General features: G+C 41.9%; 2 protein-coding genes across 2 annotated transcripts in view; one reads left to right on the top strand and one right to left on the bottom strand.

The window, feature by feature from the left end:
- The first annotated feature begins 1,493 nt into the window (after window positions 1-1,493).
- Window positions 1,494-14,405, top strand: part of LOC113965756 — a 29,894-nt gene continuing 16,982 nt past the window's right edge. The window contains exons 1-4 of the mRNA XM_027679599.1: window positions 1,494-1,821; window positions 2,888-3,010; window positions 3,299-3,633; window positions 5,392-5,400. Of these exons, the coding sequence (XP_027535400.1) occupies window positions 1,513-1,821; window positions 2,888-3,010; window positions 3,299-3,633; window positions 5,392-5,400 (776 nt within the window). The 5' untranslated portion in view covers window positions 1,494-1,512. The remainder of the gene's footprint in view (window positions 1,822-2,887; window positions 3,011-3,298; window positions 3,634-5,391; window positions 5,401-14,405) is intronic.
- Window positions 7,969-9,755, bottom strand: LOC113965947 (histone H3-like). Its single transcript, XM_027680040.1, has 3 exons — window positions 9,456-9,755; window positions 9,109-9,153; window positions 7,969-8,478 (listed from the first exon to the last, which is right to left on the bottom strand). Exons 1-3 carry the CDS (start codon window positions 9,739-9,741, stop codon window positions 8,066-8,068), a joined length of 744 nt encoding a protein of 247 aa, XP_027535841.1. The 5' UTR covers window positions 9,742-9,755; the 3' UTR covers window positions 7,969-8,065.

The following is a 14,405-nucleotide window of genomic DNA, read 5'->3' as shown; positions in this document are numbered from 1 at the left end:
GGAGCAAACTGGTCTTAGGAGAGAGAACACCATGAACTTGCCTGTGGCATCCCCACTGTACTCTGGAAGTAAAGTACCTCCATTGCCCAATCTAGAATGCTATCAAGTTCCTTGTGGAACAGGGCCTTTGTTACTGGTTTGAAACTTTAGGATGTCTCCTTTGGAGTCTAGGTATTTGTCTTGCCCCATTTGGGTTTCTTTTGGGCCTGTGCTGAAGAAGCTGTGCATGAATGACATGGCAGACCACATTATTTTCATTTGTCAGTGAGGAGCCACTGGAACACTAATTTCTCTGCTAACAGATGCAACATCTGTACCTGTGATCTGTGTGACGATAGAGGTTGATTACTGTTTAATCTTATGTTCTATCTTTATGAAAGTATATATTACATAAAGCTGCCAAGCTGGTAGGAATAAAACCCACACAAAACAAACAAACAAAAAATGTCCATGAGAGGGCAGCAAACGCTCAATATTGGAAACTTTTTTTACCCTTTCCAAAAATTTTCAGGTCGAAAACGACCTACTGAAAGATTTTTGATAAATACTTGTTTTCAACATAAAAGTCTCAGAATATTTTCCTCTGCTAAAGAAAACAAAGCCAGAGCTGAATGCCTACCCCAGAAGAACAAGGCCACCCTTATTTTATGTATTTAATTTTTCAATGTCTCTGAAAATAGCCACATTCTTGTCTTTGCCACTGCAGCAGTGGAAAATCCTGTAAAAATATTAGTTTAAAAAATCGTTTTATCTTTTAAAAATGAAACTGAAACATGTAAACTCTTGATTAGTGTACCTTTACTGTTAAACTAACCTTCAGATAACTTTCAGAGAGAATGGGAAATGAAGATGAGAAAAAACATCGAGGAGGGGTAGAATTTCTCTGAAACGTGACTGGACAGAATTTGCTGCAAGATTATCCGTTAAAAAACGTGTACAGTAACTATATAAACAGTAAAGTCACACACGAGAATCTATGTAAACTGGTGAAATTGAAATACATAGGACATACCAATCTTTGAAAATAGTTATACTGAAAAAATCAAAACATAATTTCAGTGAATCAATAACTGTAATAATTTTCCATTAATGAGCTTTTTCTTCTAAATGATCACAACACATCAATTATTTTTAAAAATATATATAAACTATTATACACAAAGACACGATGACTTTGCTGTAAAAAAACTCAAAAACAAAAAACCGAAACCAAAACCAAACAACAAAAAACCAAGTATAAAACAAAAAGCCAAACAAACAAAAAAAAATCGAACGCTCCGAAAAGTGGCAGAAACACCGAACCGCTTGCTCTGCGGGGAAGAGAAATTCGCAAAAATTCCGCACATTTGCGCTCGCGGGTCGTGCGCTGGAGAAGGGGAGGAAGTGGCGGGAGCGAGACCCAAGCTCCGCCCCCGCGCTCTGCAGTCCTCAACCAGGTCGGACCGACGACAATATACAGGCGCCGGGGCCCATTTCCCGCCGTACAACGGCTGCGGCTGAGCGAGGAGCAGCATGTCTGGCAGAGGCAAAGGCGGGAAGGGGCTCGGCAAGGGCGGCGCCAAGCGCCACCGCAAGGTGCTGCGCGATAACATCCAGGGCATCACCAAGCCGGCCATCCGCCGCCTGGCTCGGCGCGGCGGCGTCAAGCGCATCTCGGGGCTCATCTACGAGGAGACGCGCGGCGTGCTGAAGGTGTTCCTGGAGAACGTGATCCGCGACGCCGTCACCTACACCGAGCACGCCAAGAGGAAGACGGTGACGGCCATGGACGTGGTCTACGCCCTCAAGCGCCAGGGACGCACCCTCTACGGCTTCGGCGGCTAAAACAAACCTTTTGTTCCCGGCTCACCTCGAGAAACGAACCCAAAGGCTCTTTTAAGAGCCACCCACTTTTTCCTTAAAAGAGCTGTGTTAACTTGTTTAATTGAAAACGGTAACTGAATTTGAGTGTGCAGTATCCAATTTATGAAAATTAATAATACTAGTGATGAAATACCACTGTCATGCATTGTGATTAACCATGCGCTGAGTAATGTGTAACTGCGGCTAATGGGCTAGGTGCTCACTGCTGTGTAAGATGCACTTTTCTTTGTGTATTCCAAATTCTCTTAGAAACGTACCCCAATAAAAATCACTTTGAGTGCTATTTAGTCAAAGCTGGAAGCCTACCTTTTTTTTAATGTTTGCCAACTTAACTAACTGAAGTAAATTTAGTCTTTTTTACTCTAACATTTTTAAGTAGATACTTGTAAATCAGTTAGCTAGGGAAAAATAAGAAACTTGCTGAGATAAACGTTTTCTTATATTTCTAATTTTTATAAACTTCCTTTCCATGTCAAATGGTTTATTTCTAAAAGAAATCTCAGTAAATCTATTATTATTTTCTAGAGATCATATTTTTTATTAATTTGGAGGGAAGGGAAGGGCTGGGAGGGGACAGGACAATAAAACCAAATCATGACCCTAGAAACACATTAAAAGAAAAAATTTTTGTTGTACTTCCTTCATCACCGAAGGGAAAAGAAGAGGATTTCAACTTTACCTAAAACCTTTGGAGATCATTTGCCAACTGCAAACAATGATAATAAATACTTGTGGCCACAGCCTGATTTTGTCACAAACTTAATGAGCAGGGACAAATTAAATAATAGACTGATACCATATTCCTCAAGCTTTTAATTTCACTGGGAAAAAAAAAGTTAATTGCCTAAGTAGACTCAAAGTCACGATTTTACCCGGTGATATGTAAGGCCTCTCATTCAGAATTTCCTAGTGAAAATAAAACTAGAGAAAAAAAAAAGAAAAACTAGGAAAAAAAAGGGGAAAAACATGAAAATATGATCTCGATTGTTACAGCTTGTTACATACTTGTTACAACTTGTTACAGCTACGAGCTTGCATTATTAGATTCTTTGAGCGCCTGTATTTGGAGGTAACAGCCGATTTTTCCTTTGAGACTTTCGAGATAACGTGCCCGTTAACACAAGAAAGAGCTCTCTATGGCACTGAAGTAAGTTTTTCCTTTTTTTGTTATCACCCCAGGAGACTGGCAGAGGAACAGCAGTCCAAACAGAGGGGATACGAGCGCAGTGTCTGAATTACCCGCCGCGCCCTAGGCCACGGACCGGCCGCGGGGCCGCGGGGTGAGGGTCCGAGGGGCTGCGGGCAGGGATTGACACGGCAGCCAATGAGAGCGCGTTGCTGTGGTCCAATCAGAGACGAGGCGGCTCTATAAATAGAGGCGTTGCAGCGGCTACTGCAGTTAGGTGGTGTTCTTATTTGGAGAGCCGCTGAACAGGGAGCGATGGCGCGCACGAAGCAGACGGCGCGTAAGTCGACGGGCGGGAAGGCGCCTCGCAAGCAGCTGGCCACCAAGGCGGCCCGCAAGAGCGCGCCGGCCACGGGCGGCGTGAAGAAGCCGCACCGCTACCGGCCCGGCACGGTGGCGCTGCGCGAGATCCGGCGCTACCAGAAGTCGACGGAGCTGCTGATCCGCAAGCTGCCCTTCCAGCGCCTGGTGCGCGAGATCGCGCAGGACTTCAAGACCGACCTGCGCTTCCAGAGCTCGGCCGTCATGGCGCTGCAGGAGGCCAGCGAGGCTTACCTGGTGGGGCTCTTCGAGGACACCAACCTGTGCGCCATCCACGCCAAGCGCGTTACCATCATGCCCAAGGACATCCAGCTCGCCCGCCGCATCCGCGGAGAGCGCGCCTGAGTCTCTTGTCGCAGCCCTTCCCCGGCAAGGCACAGAGGCAGTCCACACAGACCCAAAGGCTCTTTTAAGAGCCACTACATAGGTCAATAAAAAGAGCTGTAATGCTGTTGTAGAACGGTCAGGGTTTTAACATTTATTTTCAGACTGAAAGCTCTTATTTTGAGGTCCCAGCTGCTCTTATTTCTGTCCCATCTTATTCTACTGTTTCCTGCATGTAAAGAATTGTCCTTAAAAAACCCCACAAGGCTTAATATTTCCCTGTTTGCAATTCACTCGTAGTACTTTGCAAATACTGAAAGGGAATAACAGGTGTTTTATGAACACTGGATGGGGGAAGGAGACGCAAATCAAAGGGCTGAAATGAGAGATCGATATATTACTTAAAGAGGGGTTGAGCAGACAGCCTGAGGCACGATGGAGGGATCTACATCCCTGTGACAATGCTGGACTTTACACAGCTTTGAGGGAGAAGGGAAGTGGAAGGGCAGGGGGGGGAGGATAGGGTCACGCCTGTGTCCGGGGAGGGCCCGTGCTCAGGAAATCTGTGCCTTAAACTCTGCGGCTGGCTGGGTTAAAGCAAGACCAGAAACTTCCTGTGGCTCATTGGAACTGTGTTACTGTCAAACCTGGCTAAAACAAATTGTCTTAAAGGGGGCTTCCACCTTGTTCAAACCACTGTTAATGCCAGAAGCAAGAATATTCACCTCAATAAACCAGTTTTGAGGCTGGTCTCAAAATGTGGGACTACCATGCTGATGACACAGGACACCTGAGGCTTCTTTCTTGCAGCACAGAAAAGTACGTGAAAAGGTCAAGAAACTGATAGAAAAGTACTGTAGAGAGGAATAACTTATCGTGTTTGTCCAGATTTGTTTCCATATAATAATAAAAAACAGTGGGAAAAAGGTTATGTATTTTCTGAGCATTTTTTTGGGAGGAGGGTATTTTTAATAAGAGTTTTATAGAAATCTTGGAGCAGAAACTTATGTGTTTTTGCAGTAATGGATATAAATGTATTTGTCTTTGAACTTGCACTTCTCCGGGTAGTGGTCACAATATCTGACATGCTGAATTGTCAGATTTCTGCAACCAGTTCTTTAGGATTCTTCATGAGTATCTGGAAAGATAGATGTATATGCATGCAGCTTTCAAATTTCCAAGAACCCACCTTTGCTCAAATTGTTACTTAGACAAGATCGGTCTAACAAGAGTCTGAGAATTAAATTGGGAAGTAAAAATTAGGCCTCGGATTCATAACGCAGATTCATACATAATTGATGTTTCTCCTCTTATTTTGGGAAACATCTTCCTGTCTTCTCCCCATCTGCAAGCACATCTCGTACCTGGGGTGCAACAACCCTGAGTGCTAGAGAGTACTGAAGGCTGCTATTAGAAGCCAGAGCCGTCATCTGTTGTCATTAGAGGCTTCTGGGCATTATTTGCCTGCTTAAAGATGCTGCGCTATAGACACAGTCTGTCAGAGATGGCACTTGGGTAGATGAGAAAAGAAAGTGTAAAGACTCACTGAATCTAACAAACAAGATTAAGGTTTGTTCAGGGGTTCAGTCTTCTTTTTTTTCCCCTGCTTCTTTTTTTCTTCCTCCCACATAAATCCCCCTGAATGAATTCGTTGGTCTACATGGCCTTATTTTGGAATCAAACTGCAGTGAAAGCAGAGCTGCAGTGTTACCAAGTGCTGAATGGAATGACTGTGCAGTCTGTATTGAAAAGTATGTTACTTTTTTTTATTATGTATTTCACCTCAATGTTTCAAGATACATTTCACCTCTATTCCTTAGCATGTGAATTAAAACCTTTTCTGAGTTTGAAGTGAATGGAAATAAAAGAAGCCTAACTGATAAGAAAGAAAATATTTGCAGGTTTTGGAATTGAAGTTGTATACTATAGCATGACAAATATTTCTCCTTGTTTGATTAGGCAGCGTGATGTAAGAAGAGAATTTTAACTTACAACCTGGGCAGTGAAGGAGACCTTTCAACCAACCATAAAAGTTCCACATGCTCTTAAAAGTCAGACAAATGCAGAAACAAAAGCATAATCGCAGTCATTGTTCCTTCTGCTTCAGTTCTCTTAGAGCATATTTAATGCTAACTAGAAAAAATAAAGAAACTCTGTCTTATTTCTGACAAGTATCACCTTGTTAATACCGTAAAATCTTTCCCAGTCCCTTTTAGCAATTTAATTAGATAGCACTAATACAAGACCTGATAGCACAGACAAGGTATCAACTAATTATCAGTCATGATGAATAATTTCTTCATTTGCTTTTGAGAGCAGATTCCACAGTCTAGTATCAGTGAAGATACAGAGCCTGCATGTGCACTACAAGCAGGCACCAGTGACCCCAGTCTAATTGCAATAAGTCTGAGATTTTAGCCATTTTAACCTTTGCTAACCTCGCAGTAGGGCCTAGTTACAAAGGTAAGTTGTTTCAGCTAATAATACATTGCCAGTGTGAAACAACAATTTGTATCAGCATGGAGCCTTCTGAAGTCTTAGAGTGTAGGCTGACATGTAGTTAATTTTAAAATTATAATAATATAATTTCTTTTAAATTAAACCTATAGGCACAGTCTCTGTGCTATTCCAGTATGAGCACTGCTGCTTTCAAAGGCCTAAAATTGTCACCTTACACTGCAAGTGATGATGTAAAAAGGGATGAATGGAACAGAACAGTTTCAGCTGTAAGAGACTCACAAAGATCATCTAGTCCAACTGAGAGGTAGTTCATACCATATCATATTGTTGGAACTGCAAAAAGCAAAGCCAGGTGCTGCTGAGGCAGAGAGGTTTGGGAAAGAGACAGAAGTGGAAGGATTTGAGAAGAACTAAAATTTTTGAGGGAAAAGAGAGCATATAAAGATATGTATACAGGTATAAATATATGTGTGTGTGTATACTTTGATACCTACATCACTATGTTATAAATATTTCTTACATATATCATGTTTACATCCTGTTGGGTGTTTCAGAAACACACCATATGAAACTTCTTACAGGCTCCCCCAAATGCCATACTCAAGTATGTGAAGTTTAATTTCAGACCAATTTGGCTGGTTACATTTATAGAAGTATTGGATAGGCCAGAGTCCATTATCAAGGGAAAAGGAAAAGATGTTGGGACAGCAAAGCAGCAAAATCCATAGGAATCTGGATGGTTTATTTGTGAATTAATAGAAAACTTACCTCTCTAAAATAATAAAACAATGAGAGTCTACAAGCCTTGAACAACCAAAACTGAACTAAAGGCCAAGTGTAATTGCCTGACTACAAAACTTTACTGAATCAACAAAATTCTCCTAAGTGTTGACCTTCTGATTCCCTGATTTTTTTTCTTCTACTGACTCAATTTTCTTCTTATCAAACACAAAACTCTTGTCTTTGATGATCAAAACCGTATAGGCCTCTTTGCTGCAGCTCCCCCATTAGTTGCAAAGGTGCAAAAGCTTGACAGCCTCTTCCTTTCCCTTGGTTGATTTGGCACCATACAAAACCCACAAAAACTTTTCCTGAGCCAGTGCTTTCAAGGTATTTCAAAAACAGAAGAACGACTTCCCAAAAATAAACACTAGATTCTCTTCGCCTTTTCCAAACTGTCCTTAGTCCTTTTCTCCAGCCTTTTCTCAGTCACAACAGAAAAAAATTAAGAATATAAGTGACAGAATAATTTATCGAATTTATCATTTTTTATTCCTTTCATCAAGCTTATAATCTTAGCACTATTTAATTCATGTGATAGAGGTAGGGCTGACATATCCAGCTAAAATTTCTTTGGTACATCAGAGTCAAAGAAATAAGAGTATAATGGTTAATAAAAAGCTGATTGAAATTCGAAGTTTGTCTTCCATCAAATACTAACTCAAGTTATGCCTTCCATAATGCTTAAAAGTAAAAGGCTGCTCTACTCAACAAAAATTATGGCAAATATAGTACTTTACAGGAAGCAGTATGTCAGGAGTGGAAAGGGTGCAAGGGAAAAATGGGTGTAACTTGTCTGTAGTAGTGTTGCTTTTTCTCATTTGCTTTATCTCTACATCACTCTTTTGTGCAGCTTAGTCTTTATACTTAAATGGGCATTTCCAGGCACCTCACTGAAATTGCATTTAACACTGCTCAAAACATTACAGTAGTTTAAGGTGACTAATGAAGCGTTACAAAGTTGTTATCATTAGAATTGCAATAACCAGTAAGAATTTCGGAACCCCTAGCTTGTAAGTATGAGAAAAGCCATGTTTCAACTCTCCTGTGCAATGTGGTGGCTCTTAAAAGAGCCTTTAGGGTGAGGGAATAATGTTCAGGATCATCTAGACGGAACCTGTGGCCACAGAATTAGGCGCGCTCTCCGCGGATGCGGCGGGCGAGCTGGATGTCCTTGGGCATGATGGTGACGCGCTTGGCGTGGATGGCGCACAGGTTGGTGTCCTCGAAGAGCCCCACCAGGTAAGCCTCGCTGGCCTCCTGCAGCGCCATGACGGCCGAGCTCTGGAAGCGCAGGTCGGTCTTGAAGTCCTGCGCGATCTCGCGCACCAGGCGCTGGAAGGGCAGCTTGCGGATCAGCAGCTCCGTCGACTTCTGGTAGCGCCGGATCTCGCGCAGCGCCACCGTGCCGGGCCGGTAGCGGTGCGGCTTCTTCACGCCGCCCGTGGCCGGCGCGCTCTTGCGGGCCGCCTTGGTGGCCAGCTGCTTGCGAGGCGCCTTCCCGCCCGTCGACTTACGCGCCGTCTGCTTCGTGCGCGCCATCACTCAGAGACAGGAGTCACGCCTCACGCCGCAGCAAGACAATAAAGTCACTTTGCTGCCGAGGGCGGCTTTTATAGAACATTCCTCACCCTGATTGGCTGCCAAGAATCCTCCGCTTTTATTGGATAATTTCAAATTCGAAAAGCCCGCCTCATTAGCGCGCGCGCGCCCTCACCAACAGGCCTCCCGCGCGCGGCCTCCTCCCGCTCCTCCCCCCCGCCGCTTCTGCTTTCAGTGTGGTCTATTTCTTATAACGATTTTTACAGCCTACCACGAAAATGAAACCTTTAGGGGAAAGTGTTCAAAAGGGAAACAATTGAAAATTATGCTGTTAAACGTTTAATTAAAAGAAGAAACTTTCCTAAGCTTTAGCGCACCGAATGCGCAAAGAATAATGGACGATTTCCTACACGCCACTTTTAGAGGACAAACGGAATCATTCCGGTATTTAATTTTTTGAGAGGCTTAAGGAACAACCAGCCGTGATACGTCCCAGAAAGTACCACAATAGACATTAACATAACTGAAGTGTAAACATATCTACTTCCATCACTATTTAATTTAAAAAAACAGATGACGTGCCTGTAAAACAGGTCAGCTCGGATCAGGAGTTCAAGTTTAGAGTGCTTTGCTACTCCTTTTACTTTTATGGAGACTTGAAAAAAAAGGTCCTAAACCTATTTAATAAAACCCTACTATATCCCCTCCCCTCTTTATGCAAGATGGGCCCCCAAAATGTTATTTGCATTTAGTTAATAAGTGATTAACAAAGAACTTTTCTTAAAGCAATAACCGACAGAAAATAAGAGTAATTTATAGGAGATTATTTTAAAAGCATTATTCCTTTTTACCAGCTACGAAGCAACTCAGCTCTTTTGAAAGAAAAAGTGGGTGGCCCTTAGAAGAGCCTTTGGGTTCGTTTCTCGAGGTGAGCCGGGAACAAAAGGTTTGTTTTAGCCGCCGAAGCCGTAGAGGGTGCGTCCCTGGCGCTTGAGGGCGTAGACCACGTCCATGGCCGTCACCGTCTTCCTCTTGGCGTGCTCGGTGTAGGTGACGGCGTCGCGGATCACGTTCTCCAGGAACACCTTCAGCACGCCGCGCGTCTCCTCGTAGATGAGCCCCGAGATGCGCTTGACGCCGCCGCGCCGAGCCAGGCGGCGGATGGCCGGCTTGGTGATGCCCTGGATGTTATCGCGCAGCACCTTGCGGTGGCGCTTGGCGCCGCCCTTGCCGAGCCCCTTCCCGCCTTTGCCTCTGCCAGACATACTGCTCCTCGCTCAGCCGCAGCCGTTGTACGGCGGGAAATGGGCCCCGGCGCCTGTATATTGTCGTCGGTCCGACCTGGTTGAGGACTGCAGAGCGCGGGGGCGGGGTTCCCACCACTTTTTCCTGTCTCCGTGACGGATGACGACACATCGTTTGCTGCAACCTGTTAGAGAGCTGCAAAGTCTACAATATAAACAAAACACCACACCTTCCTCCCCAAAAAAATTCAGACGAGATACATGTTCGTACAATTGAAAAGGTTTTTTCTCTCTCCTTAGATTTGTGTAAACCATTTTTATATGTGTGTGTATTTTATTTTATTGCTCGAGCTGAGGTAGGTTTGAAGTACTTTAAATTATCATTATTTTTATGCTGTTGATCATTGATACTTTTGGTTTATTTGTGTTCAAAGTGCTGTAAACTTTTCTACAGAATTTTTAATGATTTCAAATGTCTTACCAGTTTTAGGAAATTTTCCACAGTATGTCGTGTATTGGTTTCTTTATTTCCATTTCTACCTCCCATTTCTCAAATCTTCAATTTGAGCTTTGTGTCTTTAAGCACATATTAACCAGAAGGTGGAATAGAATCCTTTTTTATAATGCTGAACTTATATTACTTTATGACTTCTGCTAATTTTGCACCTTTCCAGTTACTGCAGTGGGGTAATTTTTTAATTTTTTACCAAATGTTCTTTACTACAACTGTATACCTAAATTTCTGCTCCCTAATTAGTAAAAAAAAAAAATCCTACTGTTGACACAAGACCATACATTTGGATCTTTACCTGGTTTTCTTTTCTTTTTTTTTTTTTAGGGGATCTAAATCTATACTTTAAACAAAGGAGATTCTGAATTATTATCTATTAAAGCAAGGAGCAGTCCTTGTCTTAGGATGTTCAAAATGTCACATTGTAAGACCATCTTGAGCTGGAATAACTGCTAGACTAACACCTAAAGAATGTTTCCTTTTTTTTTCCCAGAAAAAAAAAGTTTATTATTTATTTTCTTTTGTCATTTTATGTATGAAATGCAAATATAATTTCTGTGTACTTTTTTAAACTGTACCATGTTAGAACATATAATAAGTAAATTCTCTATTGTGAAACCAAACTGGGAAGAAGCAGCTTCCCTCAGTCTGTTTAATAATGATGAAATTACAATCACATTCTTTCATAAAACCAAAAAAGTGTTTTGCTCTCTAAGGCCATAATAAAAGTATAAAAGAGGAGCTCATTATCCTGACATTTCAAATATTGTTTCTAATACTGTCCCTAGGTGGTTGTGTGGTCAATATCAAATCTTTGCCTTTTTGGGTGTGTTGGTTGGTTGGTTGGTTGGGTGGGTGGGTTTTTTGAGACAAAGATGACGATTATGATTTAGATAAAAATTGTCTTCTCCCTATCTAATCTGTATCACTTCAGAAAAAGGGTACATTAAGAAACATGAGGATCTCTGCTTATCTCCTCTTCCAATATGAAGCAACCCGCACTGCACTCTTCTGAACAGTTACTGTCATTCACCAGGCAGAACCATTCACAGCTTCTACCTACATTGTAGAAACTGCTTCCTGTTGCAGAGGTGCAGAAGAACGCATACATATAATGTGAAGTCTCCTTAGATTTTGGATAGTCCTAAGATCTTCCTAGGAGGAGCGAACAGGTGAGCTGAGTATGATTATATGATATATATGAGTATGATTATGAGTATGAAGTGAGTATGACTCTGGATCTTAAAAAATGTATTATGCTGGCTACAGTTCTTGTTTATATTGAACTGTCAGGTCACAAAACAGTAAACAAATTCAAATCTCTTCTGCTGTAACTAACCTAAAAAAGAATTCCAGAGGAGGGGTTTGTTTGTTTGTTTGGGGGTTTGGTTCGTTGGTTAGTTGTTTTTTCTTCTAATTCTGACTGTCTTTTCTTCATTTAGTAGTGCCATAATAGCATCAGAACACCAAATTTCAATATCCCTCCCTTTCTGCTTTCCAACCCATACTTACTAGTGACAGTCCTCAATCAATAGTAGTTGAAATTTTGTTCATTTATCATATCTAGTCTAATCAAATACACAAGATGGAATCAAGACATAATTCTGCAAAATAGAGGCGAAGGCTAAGTCTCTAGTGTACTAAGAACACTATCTGTGTATTCCCATGGGTTTTTTGCTCTCATCATTTGGTTTCCATTCGTAAGTTTTCAGATCCCTTGCTTATACTCTGGTTTGGTATCCCCTAGGTAATGAATGTGATGTTTTTTAATATGTGCCTAAACTCTACCACAGTTAGTTAGGGCACTTGTAGGGTATTGTTTCTGTATTCAAAAACTCAGGATGGGTAAATAGAATATGTGGTTATTAATTTAATAATGACTTTTAAAAAATCATTCATTATATGTTACTAGAGCTTCAAGGTTTGAGTTTAGATCAACGTTACGCAAAAAAATAGTTACACATTATAATTTAAGAATATATATTAATAAAATTCTGGAAACATATTCAAGTTTTCAGACTAGTAGTTTTGAATTTTGTGTTGGAGAGTTTTTCATACTCCTTCTTTTCCACTCACTGGCAGCTGGTGCTTCATTCCCTCTTCAAAATATTCTCTGTCGTTCTCAAAGGAAGAATGGAATTGCAATCTGTCATTTATGACTGAGACAGGTTGTACAGATCCCTGCTTTGCACTGTTGCATGCTCCTGTGATCTGCCAAGCTGAACACATAGTAGATCTCATCTGGACCACCTGGAGGAAAGAAATAAATTCTTCCCTCGTACTAAAAACGTGGGCACTTTTGACAGACCAGCACACACCCACAGGAGAAGGGCAAAATGACAATGAGCTGGAGGAATAATATTCTGTAAAGAGAAATAATGTACTGTAAAGAAAAACTGCATGTATCTTAACACCAGGGAGACTGAAGGGTTACCATGGTTTTCGATAAGACAGCTGCACCAGTGAATCATCAGGTTCCCTCAGACTGATGTCTTTCTGAGCAAACCAGACTAAAATACAGGGTAGGGAGGGTGGGCCATGTATATGTGGCTCAGTCCAACATAAATTACAAAAAATGGACAAAATGGAAAAATTTGAAGGGAGCAATGGGCTTGAGATGGTTTCAGTCAATATATTTCTTCACAGGGACTGAGGCCCAACATTGACACTGAGCATACAGAGACTAATGAGAATCACATTTCTACTGCGATTCAACTGTATATTGCAAATGCTTTATTATGCTTGTGATGCAATTTCAGTAAACTGTTGTATCCCTCTGCTAATTCAAAATCCAATGTAATGTCAAGTATGCTCAATAAGAAAATTTGGGATTAAACATTAAACTCTCCTCATGTGTAATATCTGAAAGAACTTGGATTGAGAGTATTCAGCCTCTACAGCATGGAGATGTGATCAGCTGGGACCTGTCTCTACATCCGTGTAAACTGCACAAGATCTGACTCCCTTGGCAGACTTTAAGCTTTTAAATATACACCTGAGGTCCTTGTTCTCTGTATCCTCGTGCCCACATATCCCACCTTCAGTTCAGCATATAAACCATGCTACAAAGTGTTGTTTACTGAAATAGAGCAGCCCACATCAGTTTGGTAAAAAATTTTTTATGCACAGAAATCTTTCATTTTGAGACGGAGGTCTGAGTCAATATTTGCATGTGTAGATTTGCCATTTGGAAGGAATCTTCTGGCGGTAGCATAGTTGCAAAAACATTTTATGCTGCCTAAGCAAAACTAGCAAACCGCGTCACAAATTTGCTTTAATGATTGGTACCTTTATAACTAATTTAATGTCTCCTCTTTCCCCTCTAATTGACAAAGTGAGAGGTGGAGAGCCCCATTCTCACCTTTTTATTTAAGCACTCCTGTCAGTCAGAGACACAAGAGGTTGGGCTGCAGCCCTGGTTTGGACTGTTTCAACCTCCTTCTTGCTGCCAAATTCAGAAACTACATAGGGACTGATAAATCAAGAAAAGACCTCTGTCGTGGTCCAGCAGCTTAGGCTGTTTCCCATTCACGGATCAGATGATCCACACAGAGGCAAAATCTTCCAAAAATTGTCTCATGCCCATGTTTGTCTGAGTGACTGTCACAGAGAAGGCTTGCATGGGCCTCACCCCTACCAGTCCATGCACAAGCTGCAGTCTTACAAGCTCACTGAATACCTGGTATAGCTGAATAGGTCCATGAACAAAGGCTGGAGAAACTCCTAGATCAGGTTTGGAGTATTGAGAAGTTAATAAGATACCTAGTTCTTCATGTAAAGCTTTTCTTAGGACATAGAAGAGAAGGGGCAGCATCAATAACCTGTTAGTGGGGGCAAGGGCAGCCATGTTGGGCAAATTCTGGGCATGCCCAGGGCATTCCTGGGCTTCTCCCAAGAAGACACCAAAGGACCTCTCTAACAAGTGCTCCAGATGGTTTCCCTGAACCAGGGTGGCCTGTGGAACTCAGAGCTCTGTAGCACACCATGAGAGTCTGCTCCTGCATTCAGGTAGAGACACAGCAAACAGCAAACCACGTACTTGGCAACCACAACTGACACATGACTGCTTCTCTCAAATCCTTACTCTGCTTTCTAAACTGGCATTTGAAGCAGCACAGGTCTCATGATGCACTGACCATTGATTAAGCTAGAAAAAAGTATCAAGAAAGCATTG

The sequence above is a fragment of the Neopelma chrysocephalum genome, unplaced genomic scaffold (genome assembly GCF_003984885.1).
Source record: "Neopelma chrysocephalum unplaced genomic scaffold, ASM398488v2 Primary Assembly neopelma1_59, whole genome shotgun sequence".
In the NCBI taxonomy this organism is placed as follows: domain Eukaryota; kingdom Metazoa; phylum Chordata; class Aves; order Passeriformes; family Pipridae; genus Neopelma; species Neopelma chrysocephalum.
The sequence above is the reverse complement of the archived record's forward strand: the minus strand, read 5'-3'. Positions and strand labels throughout refer to the sequence as shown.

Excerpts from the sequence above, each read along its gene's own strand:
- LOC113965947 (XM_027680040.1), bottom strand. The coding sequence starts at position 9,741 with ATGTCTGGCAGAGGCAAAGGCGGGAAGGGGCTCGGCAAGGGCGGCGCC. Across the intron at positions 9,154-9,455 it reads CGCCCTCAAGCGCCAGGGAC|GTTTAGGACCTTTTTTTTCA; the intron begins GCACCCTCTACG and ends TTTATTAAATAG. Across the intron at positions 8,479-9,108 it reads CCATAAAAGTAAAAGGAGTA|TGATGGCGCGCACGAAGCAG; the intron begins GCAAAGCACTCT and ends CCTGTCTCTGAG.